Source organism: Meriones unguiculatus, chromosome 20, assembly GCF_030254825.1.
Source record: "Meriones unguiculatus strain TT.TT164.6M chromosome 20, Bangor_MerUng_6.1, whole genome shotgun sequence".
In the NCBI taxonomy this organism is placed as follows: domain Eukaryota; kingdom Metazoa; phylum Chordata; class Mammalia; order Rodentia; family Muridae; genus Meriones; species Meriones unguiculatus.
Genome location: NC_083367.1, coordinates 45,347,961 through 45,364,473, shown reverse-complemented (window position 1 = coordinate 45,364,473; position 16,513 = coordinate 45,347,961). Strand labels below are relative to the sequence as shown.

At 46.0% G+C, this 16,513-nt stretch overlaps 1 protein-coding gene across 1 annotated transcript in view; it reads right to left on the bottom strand.

Annotated features, from left to right (window-relative positions):
• Mettl24 (methyltransferase like 24) overlaps positions 1 to 3,699 on the bottom strand; it is a 105,384-nt gene extending 101,685 nt beyond the window's left edge. Inside the window, 2 exon segments of the mRNA XM_060373165.1 lie at positions 3,133 to 3,285; positions 3,287 to 3,699. Of these exon segments, the coding sequence (XP_060229148.1) occupies positions 3,133 to 3,285; positions 3,287 to 3,442 (309 nt within the window). The 5' untranslated portion in view covers positions 3,443 to 3,699.
• Positions 3,700 to 16,513: the final 12,814 nt, after the last annotated feature.

The following is a 16,513-nucleotide window of genomic DNA, read 5'->3' as shown; positions in this document are numbered from 1 at the left end:
TGTCTCATTTTCTCTCTCTCTCTCTCTCTCCCTTCTTCCCCCTCTGCCTCTTTCTCTCTCCCCCTCCCCTACCCCCAAACTGTTTCTGATTAAGGTGGCAATAGAACTGTTGAATGTTTGCACCTCTCACTTCTGCAAAGAAAGCTTGGTGGATAGAAACCCTCTGCATCCCACGCCGTTTCACTGCACCCAGAACACAGCCCACAGAATAGAGTGCGGTCTACTTTAGAATGTGGAAGCTGCCCCGGCACAAAGAAACTGAGAACACCGTGGAACGGTTGGTTGATCAGTATTCTCAAGCCATTAAAATAAAATTTAAAAAAAAATTAAATTAAAAGTTCAACAGGTAACTTCGAAACTCTATTTCAGTGTATCAGTGGTACATTCATCTTGAATCATACTGTATCTTTTAAGACTCCAAAGCCAAGGTTTATCCCGGGGTATGAGATAGTGAATTCCATTCCCAGAAGTCAGAAAACAGATTAAATAACTGGCCTTTCCAGTTTTGAGGAATATTTTAACTTGGCTGTGAAAGACTGGCAAAGTGAAGCAAATCCAAAATCCTGACTAGAAGTTGGTAAGATGAGATATTTACTCTGAAAATAAGTAACTATGGAAAAAGTAATCTAAGGAAAATGTTTCCATTGAAGGCTAATAACTTAATATTTTTACAATAGTGATGGGCCTTGGTTCTTATGTAGTTTAACCAAAGACGTTTAGAATCACCCGTGAGAAACTCAAAAAGTACCAGTATTCATCTTTCTCCTGTTAGCGTCTCTGGAGTGTACTAGGGTCACTGTGGGAAATGAAATCCCTCCCAATCAAGGACACTTTGTACAGACAAAACATTCCACCTGAGATGGATTCTCAGGTCTTCACACGAGCAAAGCAATTCAAACTCCCAGAAAGCATTGCTGTTGTCACTGCACTCTTCAGAGATCAGCGTGGAAATAAGAGGAGTTTCTCAGCGAACCTTGGCCTGAATGGTCAGGGGTGGGAACAAGCCTTGACCTGAATGTTTGAAATAGGAGACGGTGGAAGATGGTCAAGGTGCAGGATGGGCCACACAGAACAGGATTGGGGATGTGGCAAAGGAATGCTAGTGAGCCGTAACAGTTTATATCTGAGGGACAGCTAAGGCTGAAGACTTAGGACAGCTTAGAGAAAATAAGAGCTGTCACATTGTGTTTATATCATACTAGACATTACCCTAACATTCTCCTTTTGTTTTTTTTTAAACTTAATTGTAATGACTGAACCCCAGTATTCAAACTCCCGTCCTGCCAACCACACTCACCCCCACGTGGCAGTGTAAAATCTCAGAGTTTTAGTGCCACTGGTGACAACCTCCAGATCACTCCTTCAGTCCGGACACTGCCTCTAAGCCCCAGATCAACATGTCTGACTGTCCTTTGACATTTCCAACAGAATAGCTAAAGGATATTTGAAAGTAATCTGGAGTGAGCACACCCCCCCCCCTCGGTAATCTACCAAAGGCAGGCGGAACCTCCCTGCTTCTCCTTGTACCTTCCAAATGGTGTTCGCCATTTCTTGACACCTCCGTGTCTACCACCCCCCACCATTTTCTGACTGGACCTCTGCCCCAGCCTCCTACAGGGGATGGAGGTGAACTCCCCCCACAAGCCCTCGTGACCCTCTGAGTCTATACTTTCCAAACTTTAACGTTGTAAGGCAGGCTCTAGTTACCAGCAACCGTGGAGAGGAAACCTTAGGACTCTCTGAACAGCCGACAACAGAAACAAAAGGTGTGGAGAATCACTCTGAAAGGGAAAAGTGTATCAAAGACAGAACGAGGTCATCTACAGAGGCACGAAGGGAGCCAACCTCTTAAAAAAATATCAAGTCGCAGCTGAAATGCCCCCTTTTCTCTTTCTGATCTTCCTCTCTAGGTTCAAGACCTAAATCAAACTGAACTCCTTTCCTGAGCCCCCAACCGCTCTGAACTCAGTTTGTGCTGGCAGCACTTGACCCACCGTCCTGCGTAAGCCCTTCGGCAAGAGTTTTGAATGCTGAACACAGTATGATGGGAATCGCATGGGCAGCTAGAGAAGGAAGTGGCTCCTTTAGAGTCTTTACATAGGAACTGCATTTCAGAGACAGAAGACGGAGCTGTGTTTATCCCAGAAGATAACAGGATAGGCTGTTAAGTAACTACCGCCGTGGGAAAACTGGTAGCAAGGCATGTAGAGGAAGGGCGGGAAGGAAAACACCCAAGAATGAGGGGAGGGTATTAGGGTTGAAGAGAGGGTGGAGACCCGAAGGGAGAGTAGGGTGATAAATGCAGGGAGCGGAGTGGGCAAGGTGGGGAGAGGTAGGGGGGGGCATATGCCATCAAGGAAAAAAAAAAAAAACTATTCCAAAAGCGGCACAGACAGCCTTGCCTCGGAGGAGGCCACTGCAGTTGGAAGCAGGAGTGATGGTGTAAGGATGTGGCAAGCTCATCCATTCAGTTCCTCATCTTTTCACTCTTAAGTACCATATAAGTGATGAGTTCCCAAAAGAAGGTGGGAAGCGTCGGCTTTAACCACCAGCGGCTAGAACTGACCCCCTCAATGAAGTGGGAATCAGGAAGCTAATGAGGCCAGGAAAGAGCCTAGCCAGCGATGTGAGACAGAACCCAGCTTTGGTCCTGGAGGATCTAATTATTTCCCACTAAGTGGTGCTGGAGGCGTGACTTCTCAGTCCCAACCCCTGGGTGGGGGCTGGGGGTGGAGGTGATGCAGCTGGAAGGCAGATCTTCGCCATCCCCTGGACCTGACCGACTTCTCCAAGTCTTTGTCTAGGCCTGGGTGGGGGAGACACAATGGCAACCAAGCCTCCTTTGCCTTCAGCGCCCCCTCCCGCACTGAAGTGGGTACGGTTGCTGGGTGCTCTATTCCTAGAAGGCCGGCCCCAGCGGGCGCTCAACAAACATTGGTTGAGTGTTGGTGAACCCCCCCCCATTCCACTGCATTCGGGGGGGGGGGCACTGAATGAGACTGGAGAAAGTTCCAGGGAGTGGAAGAGTCTGGGTGTTCCAGTGGGGGCACTGAACAGAAGCTCCCCCACCCCCAGGCGCCATCCGGGTGCGGGCTCAACTCCAAAGGTCCAGGTCTGCAGTTTTTAACTGACCTTCCTGCGGGGAAGCCCTCGCTGGGCACAGCAGCTCGGCTCCGGCGTCGTGCCGCCACCACCCCGGGGCGGCGCTCGGCGCCCGCTGCGCACGTAGGTCACCTGCCTCCTCCTGGCTCCGCGCGGAGGGCCGGGCGCCAGCAGCACGTGGGGAGGCCCGGGTGGCCCCGGGGGGGTCGCGGCGGCCCGGGGGTCCCGAGCCCGCCTGGCGCAACTCCATGCACAGCCGCAGGCCCAGCAGCAGCACGGCGCCCAGCAGCCACCGGGTCAGGGCTCCGCAGCCGCGCCCGGGAGACCTGGCGGTGCCCATGGCGGAGACCCCCGGCCTCCGGCTGCGGTCTGAGTCCCACCCTCAGCTCCCGGCCGCCAGAAAAGAAGCGTCCCCAAGGGCCCCTGGCTGCCAACTGTGGCAACTCCCCAGCGGGCCGGAGTTCGGCCCGCCTTCTTCCCTGGGACACAGGAGGCCTGGGTGTAACCTTATCCTGCCCAGCCGCTCGCTCGGGAAGAGCGAGGGGCAGGGGCAGTGGGCTAGACCAGCATCCAGGCTGCCCGCTGCCCAGCTGGCTATCACTAGGTATGACCCGCCTGTGAAGCCTGGCGCAGGGGACAGCCACAGAGCCAGCAAAGAGCACATTCCTCCTGAGGGCCAGGGCTCTGACTCCATTGGTTGGTGTTGGTGTTAGACACAGGAGAGAAGGGAAAAGTGAGCTGCCAGGTGCTGCACCAAAGAAAAAGTTCTGTCAAGCAGTTTGTGCCATTAAGCGTGATACAAAAATCAATTATACTTATGCTAGGGTTTACAACTTCTTTCCCTCAAGGAAGGAGGGAGAGAGAGAGAAAGAGACTAGCATTCCATGCAGAAGAATCAAATTAGAGTTATCCAGTTTCTAAATTCTGCCTGGAGCCAATCCCTGCTTTCTCTCGGTGTTATGAAATGTGTGGGGGTGAAGGAAAGGGGGGGGGGGGAACCAGGCAGCTAAGATATCGAACAGCAGGGAGAGGGGGAACAGAAGTTGCCATGGCATGATGTAAATCAAATTAATTTAGCTCCGAACACACACCTCCCCACTGCCTCGCAGAAATGGAGAGGGACATATTTATCTCCGGGAAAAAATGCTCCCCAGCTGGGATTGCCGTCATCACCTTGACCTTAATTAATACAACCTAAATGCTCACAGCTAGAGCCCTAGGGTCCATGTTCCACTTTCAGTTGGAATTCTTTCCCTCCACCTGTTTGGGGTGACTTTGATCTCTAGTTTTACATTCGGTTTCTTTTGGAGTCTTTGTTTTTGTAAACTACAGCCAAGCACACACACACACCCTCATATCTCTCTCTCTCTCTCTCTCTCTCTCTCTCTCTCTCTCTCTTTCTCTCTCTCTCGAGCTGGGGGCATTTTCCACGCTTCTCTGCAGGTTGCCTCTGCTGACTGTTCTCTCTCTCTAGCCTGCAGCACGGACAACAGAGACCCAGTGTGAAGTCTGCCCCCATTTGGATTTTGGGATTCTCCCATAGGGAGGTCTGCTCTCTGAAAAATCCTATCCCTTTTTGGCTGAAAACCCAATTTATCCTTTGTCACAGAGCATTTAACCTCTTTTCCTACAGCCACAAAACTTGTCAGCCAAATTTAGTGCATTCCCTGGCCACCGCCAGTCCTCAGGCTCCTGAAAGTTTTATTTGTATTATGCTTTAAAATATGTACACATGATTGAGATAGATAGATAGACAGACAGACAGACAGACAGACAGATAGATAGATAGATAGGTAAATAGATATAAGATAGGAGATATAGAGAGAGAAAGAGAGAGAGAGAGAGATTTCTACTTGTCCACCTCCAGGGAAATTGCAGATAAAAATCTGTAATAATGAACATAAACACATGCCTTTTTATTCATACAACTGTAAGAAACAGCCTCACATCCTGTAATTATTTACTTGAACTGTGTTTGAATCACAGCCCTCTCAGTGAGTGATATGAGATATTAAACAATGTACTTATCTTTTCTGAGCTTCCATTTCCCTTGGGGAGATAGATCAGTATTTAGGATTACAGCTATTGCATTACTACTGTGTATTTAGTGCCTAAGTAATAACTGGCCCTCAGAAGCTAACTATTCTTTAACCATTTACAAATATTAGAAATTCTGAGTATCATCACAAAAAAAATTGCATTTTTTTTAAAGATGGGCAAATGCAAAAAAAAAAAAAGACAAAGTGATGTTTATCTTCTCTTGACTTAGGAATCTCCAAATAATATGATAAAAATGGGTTATATGTATATATGAAAGCCATTGTTGTGTATAACCAGCATATGCTAAGTGTTATGTTTGATTTTAATGTCAACTTGCCACAGTCAGAATCATTTCAGTAGGGAGTCTCACCTCACCTGAAGAACTGTCCCGTCCCCCCCCCCCCAGTCGTTTACACCCTCGGGTAGCAGCCAAGGTTAAACAAGAGTATTTCAGAGTGGATTAATTCTCACCTTTTGCTTGCTTGACCTTCCTTCACTGCACTGGGGCTGAGGGACTGAATTCTCTGCCACTGTGGAACCAGCATTTCCACGGTTTTGACTCAGGACAGGGACCAGTGCTTTCCAAGAACTTCAGCGCCAGCCCGGGGTGGCGGAGGCACCTGCCCTGTCGAGCTGCAGCCATCACTCCCAGCGAGAGACAGCTGTTCTGGGGCTACACCCCTGCCCCAAGGACCGAACGCCCGGTTCTCAGTGTCTAAGATGTGATTCGGCTATCGTCATTTTAACGCTTGCTTGGTATGTTCCTCTGTAGAACCCAGCTAAAACACCAACAGTTTCAAGAACATGGAAGACTCACGCTCCCAGGGCTGGGTCTGTAGCTCAGTGGAAGAGGGCTCACCTAGCTTTCACGAAGCCCTGAGGTCCATTCCCAGACCCAAGGTTCTGCAAATGCATTCTAGCGCATTACATACCTGCCCCGCATTACTTAAAACAACATGTATAGTGTTTAATAATCCTGTTCAGCAATGTCTGATGTGGACTTCGATAGAAGCTGGTAAGTTTTGCCTTGTTTTGTTTCTTGTGCTTAGCACAGTGCCAATAAGTTAAAAAAAAAAAAAAAAAAACTAAAAACAAAAACAATCTTCTGAAGATCACGGTACCACTAATGCATGCCCTCTGGTTCTCTGCTGAGTCTAAAGAGAGGAATCATGGACTTCCCTATATTGCTAAAATGAGGGCATTGATTAAGACACTGGACTGGGAGGAGAGCACAGCAAAGACATGGACTCATTCAGAACAGTGTAGCCCTTGAAGGGAATAAGCAGGATGACTTCATATTTCCCCTTATCTCATTTTATGCTTCTCTAACGAAGAGTTTTACTATGGGGGCGGGGACCCTCCAAATTATATGCAACGTTTAAATACCCTTTTCCTTTATATTTTGCACCCATGGCTATGTGTTTATAACTAAGCAAAAGGCCTATTGATATGTATGGAACATCATTAATTTTCTAGGCAGAAATCTTCTTTAAGTTCCACACAATATTTCCCTGTGTTGTGGATGACAATGAATGTTTAGATGGCCTAATGGTTAAGCTGGAGAGGCAAAAGTGACTGAACACTGTCCCAGATGACAAGCAGTCCTCCGCTCGTGACCTTCGCTTTTCTCAGAGTTAATCTTGTCAAGGTTGTTCCTGCATAGGTCTCAAACTTGCAAATTACCATTAGCCATTGTGTCATAGGTTTGTTAATTAAATATGGGGGTCAGTAAAACACAGCAGCAACTTTTATCAGATCACTGGTGATGTTCTCCGTGAGGTTTTAGCCAATAAAATGAATGAAAGTTTTTATTGCTAATTTTCAAGACTACGTACACACACACTCACACACACACACACACACACGCACACTGGAGCACAGTGAATTCCAGCCGGGGGTAACTTTACCTTACAAAGAGAAGCTTGGCAATGTCTAAAGACATTTTTGAGTATTGCAGCTCCTCTTAGGGAGAGAAGATGAAACTAGCATCTAACAGGTAAGGAGCCAGTGTGCTAAACACGCTCCACTGGAACAGACAACCCTCCACGGTGAAGAATGGTCCAGCGCAAGACGTCAGGAGCTCTGACTGTGAGAAAGCTGTCATGATAGAGGCTGATAACTGAAATTTTAAATTACTGAGATGCCAAGGAGAAAAGAGAAACCAACAGAAATTATTCTTGCCTTTGTAGCATGGCTATGCCTGCCCTGCCGTGTAAGGCATCCAGGCTGAATCAAAGCAATCAGATTCTCAAGAGGAATAAAGCCAGAGTGTTGGCATCAAGATCTTCCTTCAGCTGCAATCATCTTTTCTCCACATGTACACTGTGTGAAATATATACAAACCAAAGAGGATGTAAACAGTCATTTTTTTTTAATTCAGAGGTAAGTATCTTATCAAACCCTCCCCTGTTTACCAAAAGGGAAACCAAATGCATCCTCCTGCAATCCACTTTTGTAACATAATATTTATATTATTATAAACCCAAATTATTATGTATACCCAAAGAAGATAAAATCACTGTCTTGTAAATAATACATACAAGGTTTGCATTAAACTAATCCTGTGGAGAGAGGTGAGGGATAGTGGGGGTTCAAATCAAACAAAAATGTCTTCAAGTTGATCATTATAGCTGGATAATGGATTCACAGTTCTTCATCTCTGTGTGTTTGAGATAACGCGCAATAAACATGTTTTAAATTGTAAGCTATCCACTACATCTTTAAAATAACAACATTGAGAGCTCATATTAGTTTACAAGATGTTGTTAGAGAATTTGGATGGTGTGATTGTCACTAGAGTAAGGATCGACGTCTCTGTAATCTCATATAATTCCTATACTGGGAGAGCAAGAGTGCCTAAACTCTACAGTCCACATACCCTTTACCAACGGAAGATCTGAACCAAACACCCATTATGGATGCCTGAAGCTATATAGATCCAAATTCTATACACGCACTGCCAAAGCACAGCAGTCAAGTCTGATATCTGAGACATCTCTGTGGCTGGTGAGCAGAGGATTCTGCATGGGTGTAGCAAAGTGATGACTGATTTACCATGCTACCAAAACAGTGAGCAGTGAAAACTTATGAACCATTTATTTCTGGAAATTTCCATTTAATAGTTTCCTATCTAAGTTATCTTCAGAAAACTGAAATCAAAAGTCTGGTAAAGGAGGAATAGTGTGTTTATCTAGCAATACCACTTTAACACAATGCAACACAATTTCATTAATTGGAGTTTTCATGTTGGACATTGGGTCTCTAATAATCCCACTCCTCTGTGCTTCATACCTGCTTACCTGTTTCTCCTCACTTCCTTTCCTCTCTTCTCCCATCAATGGTAATCACCATTTCATTTTCTGTATACTTGAACTCTGCTGGAATAAAAATCATATAACATTTTTATGACTGCCTGTGGCTTATTTCACTTAGCGTAATGTCCTGTGCTCCATCCATGTTGTAGGAAATAACAGAATCTCCTCCTTTATTAAGGGCAATATTATCCCACCATATAAATACACTGCATTGTCTTCCTTGGGTACAAGGGACTGCTGGCTAGTATGACATCCCTCCTTTTAATTTCTGCAGAAATTCTTACCTTATTTTTCATAATCAATGTACCAATCTGCATTCTTACAAACAATAGACTCAGACTCTCACATCACTGCCTACAGTTGTTAAGAACAGATGTTGTCACTTGTCGTTTTTATAACAGCAGCTTTGTGCACCCTGTGGTATTTTTTCTTTTACTGTCTTTGATTATTACTGCCTGTCATCTCATTTTAATGGCTAGAAGTACCATGACTGACCCATCCCTCCACTGATGAAGAGTTTTTGCATTTTAAAATAACACAGTGGTGAACATGCCTGCAGCTAACTCTGAAAAATCAGATACAGAGTATGAGAGAAAGACGTCAGGAGTGATTCCAAGACTTGTCTTGAGTAACTGTAAGAATGAAGTTGCCATTGACGGAAAGGAGAAAGACTCTTGGGTGAGAAAACCAAGAGTTTGACTTTGGTGATTATGCTAAGTTTGTCCATGTGAAGAAGGAGGGAAGGCAGTTGGATTTGAAATTAAAATTCCTAGAAGTGGTAAAGGGATTGAAATATAACTTTAGACCATCAGCATGGAGAGGGGAGGAGAGAAGAACATTCTGAGAACTTAGCTTCAGTATTTACCAATTTAAAGTCAAAAACAGGGGCTGGAGGGGTAGCTCAGTGGTTAGTAGTACTGAATGCTTTTTCAGAGGTCCCGTGTTCCATTTGCAGCAACCACATGGTGGCTCACAACCATCTATACTGGGATCTGATGCCCTCTTCTGGCATGCAGGTGTAAATTGAGATAGAGCCCTCATACATGAAAATAAATAAATCTAAAAAAATAAATAAAGTCAGAAACATAATCAGAGTTCATTAAAGGTTCTGATTTAGATACACAGTATGATAAGAGAACATGTATCACAGAAACCAAGTGTCTTCGTTACTTTTCTGTTGCTTCGATAAGACACCATGACCAAGGCAACTTACGGAAGAAAACGTTTATTGAGGGCTTACAGTTTTAGAGGGTTATTTAAAGTCTGTGTCCATCGTGGTGGGGAGCATAGGCTGGGCGGTAGCTGAGAGCTTAAGCATCTTGATCCACAAACACAAGGCTGAGAGAGAGGACTGGAATTGGCATGGACTTAGGAAACCTCGAAGCCTGCTCCCTGTGACACAAAGCGGAAAATGTACTTCTAGAAGGAAGAGGCTAAGGAGGATAGAGATCAGCCGTTCTCCAACTGTGGGTCCCAACCCCCCACAGGTGTAGCTTTTCAGATATCCTGCGTATCGGATATTTACATTATGATTCCTAACAGCAGCAAAATTACAGTTATGATGTAGCAACAAAATAATTTTAAGGTTGGGGGTCACCACAACATGAGGAACTGTATTAAAGGGTCGCAGAATTAGGTAGGCAGGGTGAGAACCACTGATTTAGACTGAAAACTACTCGTGAGAATTGACAGTGTGATACTTTTTCTGTGTCCTCCCAAGCCAGAGTGTAAGGTCCACAAGCTTAGGGACTTTGCCTATCTTAGTTATTGCTATAACTCCAATATCTAGAACAATGGCTTGGTAACTTGAGAAATAATTGTTGAAACAAAGAGCGAAGAGAGCATTGAGCCTGTGGGCACTTATAATCATTTTGTCATATTTAGCTCTAAGAGCAGAGTGCTGTAGCGTGCTAATTTAAGGAAAGTTTGTCTTTTGATGAAACGGGTTGTTATTAATTTTTAAACATACCATAAAAAGCTGTACTAATCTTATTTAAAGAGCATAAAATATTTCTCTGTTATGATTGGGAACCATTAAAGAGCAGCCATGAGCCGGCCCCTAACAGAAGAGTGACCACAGCAAAGTTTACATCTGGTTTCCTACCCCCTCCATTACCTCACTTAAACTCCCTTCAAATGCCTTCCCCAAACCTCATCCCAAACGGGATTTGTGTTCACCGGCTCATCAGTTATTTCCTCCCTCACTACATCGTCTGGACTCACAGCTGCATATTAAGAAACTAGTTTAACGTGACTTATACCTGAGTCACAAGCATCTGTGTTCAAGGTCAGACTCAAAGGGATGAAAGTTCTCAGATAAAAACTAAAGTTGTAACAGAATTACAGCCCCCGGAATATTTGAGAGCCAGAGCCTCACATCATGCCACAGAGGAGACTTCAGCCTATGGACACTGCTCATGGGCTAGCCCTAGGAAGACACTGGGAGGTTGTTTGGGCATCCTGGCCTATTTGGCAATGAGAGCAGAACCCATCTGGCTCTTCTGCAAGCTCCCACACTGCGTTCTCACACTGTTGTTGTTGGTCTGACACCTTTAGGCTTGCTGTCTCCTTCCTCTGAGATGCTTCTCAAACTTAGGGATAGAGATTAAATCCCCCCCCCAAAGCCTCTTACCACAATGCCTTCCATGGGATTGTTCTCAACCACATGTCAGGATTGTGGACGAACAGCAATCCTACAAAGTGGTGCAAGACACCCCATTTCTTCCAGCAGATCATGTTGCTTGTCTATCTCCAGCAAATAAGGATCCCAGCCAAACCTAAACTGCCTGCTCACAGACTGCACTTCTAGCCTGCTACCTTTTGCACTGCAGGACCTGGAGAAGAATCAGGGATGTTGTCACTGAAGTCATTGGGAGGAAAACAGACAAAGATCAAACAAACAGTTGTGGAAATAACAATGCCCAGGAAAACACAGTGGACATTGGCTCTGACGTCAACCCTAGGCCCAGAGTTCCTGACAGGAAGTTTTACTGACAAAAGATACAACACACACACACACACACACACACACACACACACACACACACGAGAGAGAGAGAGAGAGAGAGAGAGAGAGAGAAAGAGAGAGCTTTCTAAAAGCATTCTAGAAACAAATCTTAACCATTTGTAGAAGATATTATTTATATAAATTAGCTCCCACATGAGACATTTCTAGATTTTAATAAAGGGACTAGGGTTAAAAATGATCAAAATGTGGGGTCTGGAGAGATGGCTCGGAGGTTAAGAGCACTGGCTGCTCTTCCAGAGGTCCTAAGTTCAATTCCCAGCAACCACATGGAGGCTCACAACCATCTATAATGAGATCTGGTGCCCTCTTCTGGCCTGCAGGTGTACATGCAGACAGAACATTGTATCCATAATAAACAAATAAATGTTTTTAAAAAAAATGACCAAAACAGAGACAAAGTGAACTACTAAATAAATAAAGTTAAAAATAAAAAAAAAGAACATCAACCTCCCTAACGCTGTGATCCTTTAATGGGATCAACCCATTTGTGTTGATCCCCAACCATAAAATTATGCCGCTGCTGCTTCCTATCTGTAATTTTGGTACTGTTAGGAATAGTTATGTCAACATGTGATGTGAAGGATATCTGCTATGCAATCCTTGTGAAGGGGCCATCCAACACACACAGGTTGAGAACCACTGTTATAGAAGGTCACGTAGGTAGTAGGGACAGAAATAGACATTAAATCTCAAAGGGTCATTTGGCCATCTCTAACATACATCCTAACATATATCAGAACACATATCCTATTAACAAAATAATTTTGAGCATTCATCCCCTCCCAAAAAAAAAGAACGATCAAGACGTATCATTTTTCATAGGACCACCTAGGGAACATTTCTCTCCTGCACCCTCCATGAATTATCATTATGGCACCTACCAGAAATAATGTCCCAGCTAGAGATCACATTGAAATTAAAAAAAAAAATTCCTGATTTAAACTTTAACAAACTCAAGGGCTTACAAGACCTTTCAAGGTCAGAAAAGATCACCACGGAGCTGACAGGAGAGCGTGAGGCACAGCATACCGAAAGGCAGAAATCTCGGAGCTCTGTCAGCTCAGCTCAGCCTGTGAATATATTAAAACTCCTGGGGTCAAAAGCCTTTCTGGTTCCTCCTCGCAATAAGGCAATGGCCCTGGGGAAAACACAAGAGCTGTATTGTCAGAATGCACACACTGGCAAACCTCAATGTGCTGAGGAGTCCTGCTGGAGCCTTGCTCCACGGCAGCTTCAAAAGCCCACCTCAGGAGAGTTCCAGTCAAAGCAAGCCCATTCAGCCGAGCTTCAGGGATCCCACAGTCAGATCTACAGATGCCCTGGCATTCTGTTCCCCACTGTGGTGAGAAGGTGTGGGAGACGCGGTTTTTACGAGGTACCTCTGTATCCATGGGGACAAATGTTCTCCATCAGTCCCTAAGCATGAACACTGGCAGTTTCCCAGTATTGACAAGGAGTCCCAGGGCTCTGGAGCTCCCAGGGGCAGCCTTGTCTTCTCCCAGGGAGGTGAAGAGAACTCCTCCCTTCCTCCCTCCCTGTCCATCCCCCCCCCCCATTTTTCCCTTCTTCACTTGCTTCTCGGAGGAGGCATCTCTGTGACACTTGCAGAGCCTGGCAGAGGTGAGGCCCTTCAGCTCAGAGATTGCCTTCCCCTAGCTGCCTCTGCCCCCTCGTCGGAAAATCGGTATAATAAGATAATAACAAAACATCAAAAATCACTTCTTCCCGGGGCTGCTGTAATGGTTAAATGAGTTTGTGTACTTGCTGGACAGCTGCTTTTTACCACCCAAGCTGCCAAGCCCGCATGAGCTCACATGTTTCCGGAGCCTGCAGAAGTGTGCGTGGCCCAGCGTGTTACCAGTAGTTTGTTACTGACATTGTTCTCTGTGGGTCAGAAAGGCTATTTGCTTCCATTTTGTGTTTTGCACCAATTTATAATTTATGTTCTCCTTTCCTTGCCTTCAGTTAAATTGTTTGCACCTTGGGCTTCCTGGGTCTCAAATGGCCTGAAATAAAGAGAGGGTATCACACACACACACACACACACACACACACACACCTGTAGCCTGTGGTCCTCTCCTCACTGCCATGCAAGCAGGGAGAGCTTTGGCCCTCTCACGGTTCCAGCCGTTTCTGAGAAAGCACACTGATCTGACTTAGCTGGCCGATCTTTCCTCCCCTTTGATCTGCGCTGTGGTAACAGGGTTCTCCTTTCACTTCTGTCTTTCCGGCTGGGCTGTGCCAGGCAGACACACCACTCCTCTCCCCTGCCCGCCTCCCCGCTCCTGCCCCTGTGCTCACACCACACCTTGTTCCTGTTTGAAGCTGTGCTCCAGTTTCCACTTCCATCCTCTGCGTCCCTTCCACCTGCCCCCCGAGAACAGCCTGGGTCAAGAACACCCCACTACAGCTAGCATCTTCACTCTCAGGTGCAAACCCACTCGCAGAGCACACAGCCTCCAGCCCCTCCCTCTGGAACTTCCTGAATCTCAAGACTGCTGCCAGCAAGGGGTGGGAGGCCTGAGGGGTCCCCCTCCTCCCTCTTCTCCCCCTCCTTCTTCCCCCGTCCTCCCCTTCCACCCCCTTCCTCAACACATGGAGCTGGTGGCTCAGAAAAGAAGACGAATGTCTTCTGGAGGAATGCTGCTGTTGCTAGGAGAGAGGAGAAATCACTCCCTGTCACCGAGGCTAGCCAGGAGAAAAACCAGCCGGGGATGGACAACAAAGAGGAAGTGGAGATGCGTGTGTATGTGTATGGGTGTGTGCGTGTGCTGTGTGTGTGTGTGGGTGGTGTGTGTATGTGTGTATATGTGTGTGATGTGTGTGTGTGCTGTGTATGTATGTGGGTGGTGTGTGTATGTGTGTATATGTGTGTGATGTGTGTGTGTGCTGTGTATGTATGTGGGTGGTGTGTGTATGTGTGTGATGTATGTGTGTTCGGGGTGAGCATGGTGTGTGTGCATGTATGTGTGTGTTTGTATGTGTGGTGTGTGTAGGTGTGTGTGAGTTTGTGTGGTGTGTATAGGTGCGTGTGTGTATGTGTGTAGGTGCATGTGGTATGTGTAAGTATGTGTGTGATGTGTGTGTGTGGTGTGTGTAAGTGTGTATGTGGTGGTGTGAGTGTGTATGCGTGTGTGCTGCATCAGCCACTGAGTCTGTGTGACTGCTAAGTTTCTAATAGTTGGGGATGTTCTTTAAGGTCGTCGTGGTTTTTAAATCCTGCTGCAATGTGGGAAATGATATTTAAAGAAATCAGGAAACCGCTCTCCATCACTGCCAGGACCATGACCTGAGCAGACATCAAGGCTGTTAACTGCGTCCCGGCCAAGTGTTCCCCAGACCTGAACCCACGGCAGACGCCGGGCTGGGGCTGGGAGCGCAGCCAGGGATGGCGAACTCATCGGTTTTTTCACTCCTGCTGACAGCCCAGCTCTGGCAGAATTCAGTACAACAGAGAATTCAGGGCCCTCCCAGGGCCAGGCGTGGCACAGGGCCCAGTCCTCAGCCCCTTTCCCTCTCCACATCAAAATACGCACTGTGGTCCCTGACTCTATGCCTTTGCTCTGGTCACTTTCTGTGCCCAACACGAACCCTAACAGCTCTGCGGCAGAAGTGGGGCGATCAGCTGGTTTGAAAGAGTGGGCTGAGGAATTTGGGGTTAACGTGGGCACGGGAAGTCACGGGTGGTTTGGGGGGGGCGTTAGTTTTTCTTTTATGTGTATGAGCATTTTGTCTGCATGCCTATGTGCTACATGTGTGCCTGGTGCCAGAGCGGCCAGAAGAGGGCTTCAGAGCTCCTGGAACTGAAGCTACAGATGCTTGTGGAGCCACCACGTGGGTGCTGGGAACCGGCCCTAGGTCCTTGAGAGAGCAGCAAGTGCTCCTAGCTGCTGAGCTACCATTCCAGCCCCAAGCCACTGATGAGTTTTGAGCAGAGGACATGGATGTGGCTTACAATAGACCTAAAGATGCAATAAATGGCTTCTCCAAAGCCCTGTCTTACAGACTTCAAAATTAAAACAGCACCAAAGTGCCGAAGACCCAAAACATCAGCTATGATGGCTACGTTGGGGAAACAACTTGATTCTAGATCTTCTGGGGGGTAGGGAGTATGACTACAAAACAAAGATTTATCCTTAGCACCCAAGACTGAATTGATTCCCTCTCTCGTAGAGCAAACCACCATAAATTGATGAGGTTTGGTCATAGGGTTTAACAGAATAGTGTGGCCATTGCCCAACTGTTCAGCTCAAAATTAGATAACGATGGTGGCATAATTTATTTCCACATAGATCCTCTCAGAGAGTGCAGCAGCAGCTTCACAGCCATGCTGCCACACACCCAAAGGCTTCACCCCCAAGCCCCTAGCTCTTCTGATGACATTTTAAGATGGTCTCACGTGTGTTTATTTAGTAAATTAGATTATTCCCTTGCTAAGTCTGGGTGAACAGTACCAAAAATTGTTTGGAAGCCACACCAGCTTCTTTCAGAATTCAATTTCAGCTGAAGTGAGACACTGGCAAGCTTTGAGTATTACACATGACCTCTTGAGTCCTTCATTTTGCCAATTCTAGATTAAAAGAAAAAAAGGAATTGACTTTGCAAGGGGCCTCCAACCCTAAGCTCATTTTAGCAATTAAATATGAAAAGGAGATGCCGTAAGCGTTCATTGATAAGAAATAAAATCAAAACTAAATCCATAACCCATCTCAATCTGCTCTCATTAAAACAGAAATTCGATTTCACACAAAGGCCTTTTTTCCTCTCTGGCTGTCTGCTTTCATGAAATACAGCTATTTCCATCATAGCTTTCTTCAAGTCCTATGTTAAACAAAGGGAAGAGGTTCCATTCTCTTTCTGGCCTTAACCACCTCAGATACACTGACTGTGTCTGCTACTCATCACCAGTGTAACAAATTAAGCTTTTGTTGCTGACAGAAGTAAAACCTATCTGGGCAGAACAACAGAGCCATTTCTTTCCTCAGATAATAGAAGAAGACAATGACGAGCAGTCATTTCTTAACCTGCT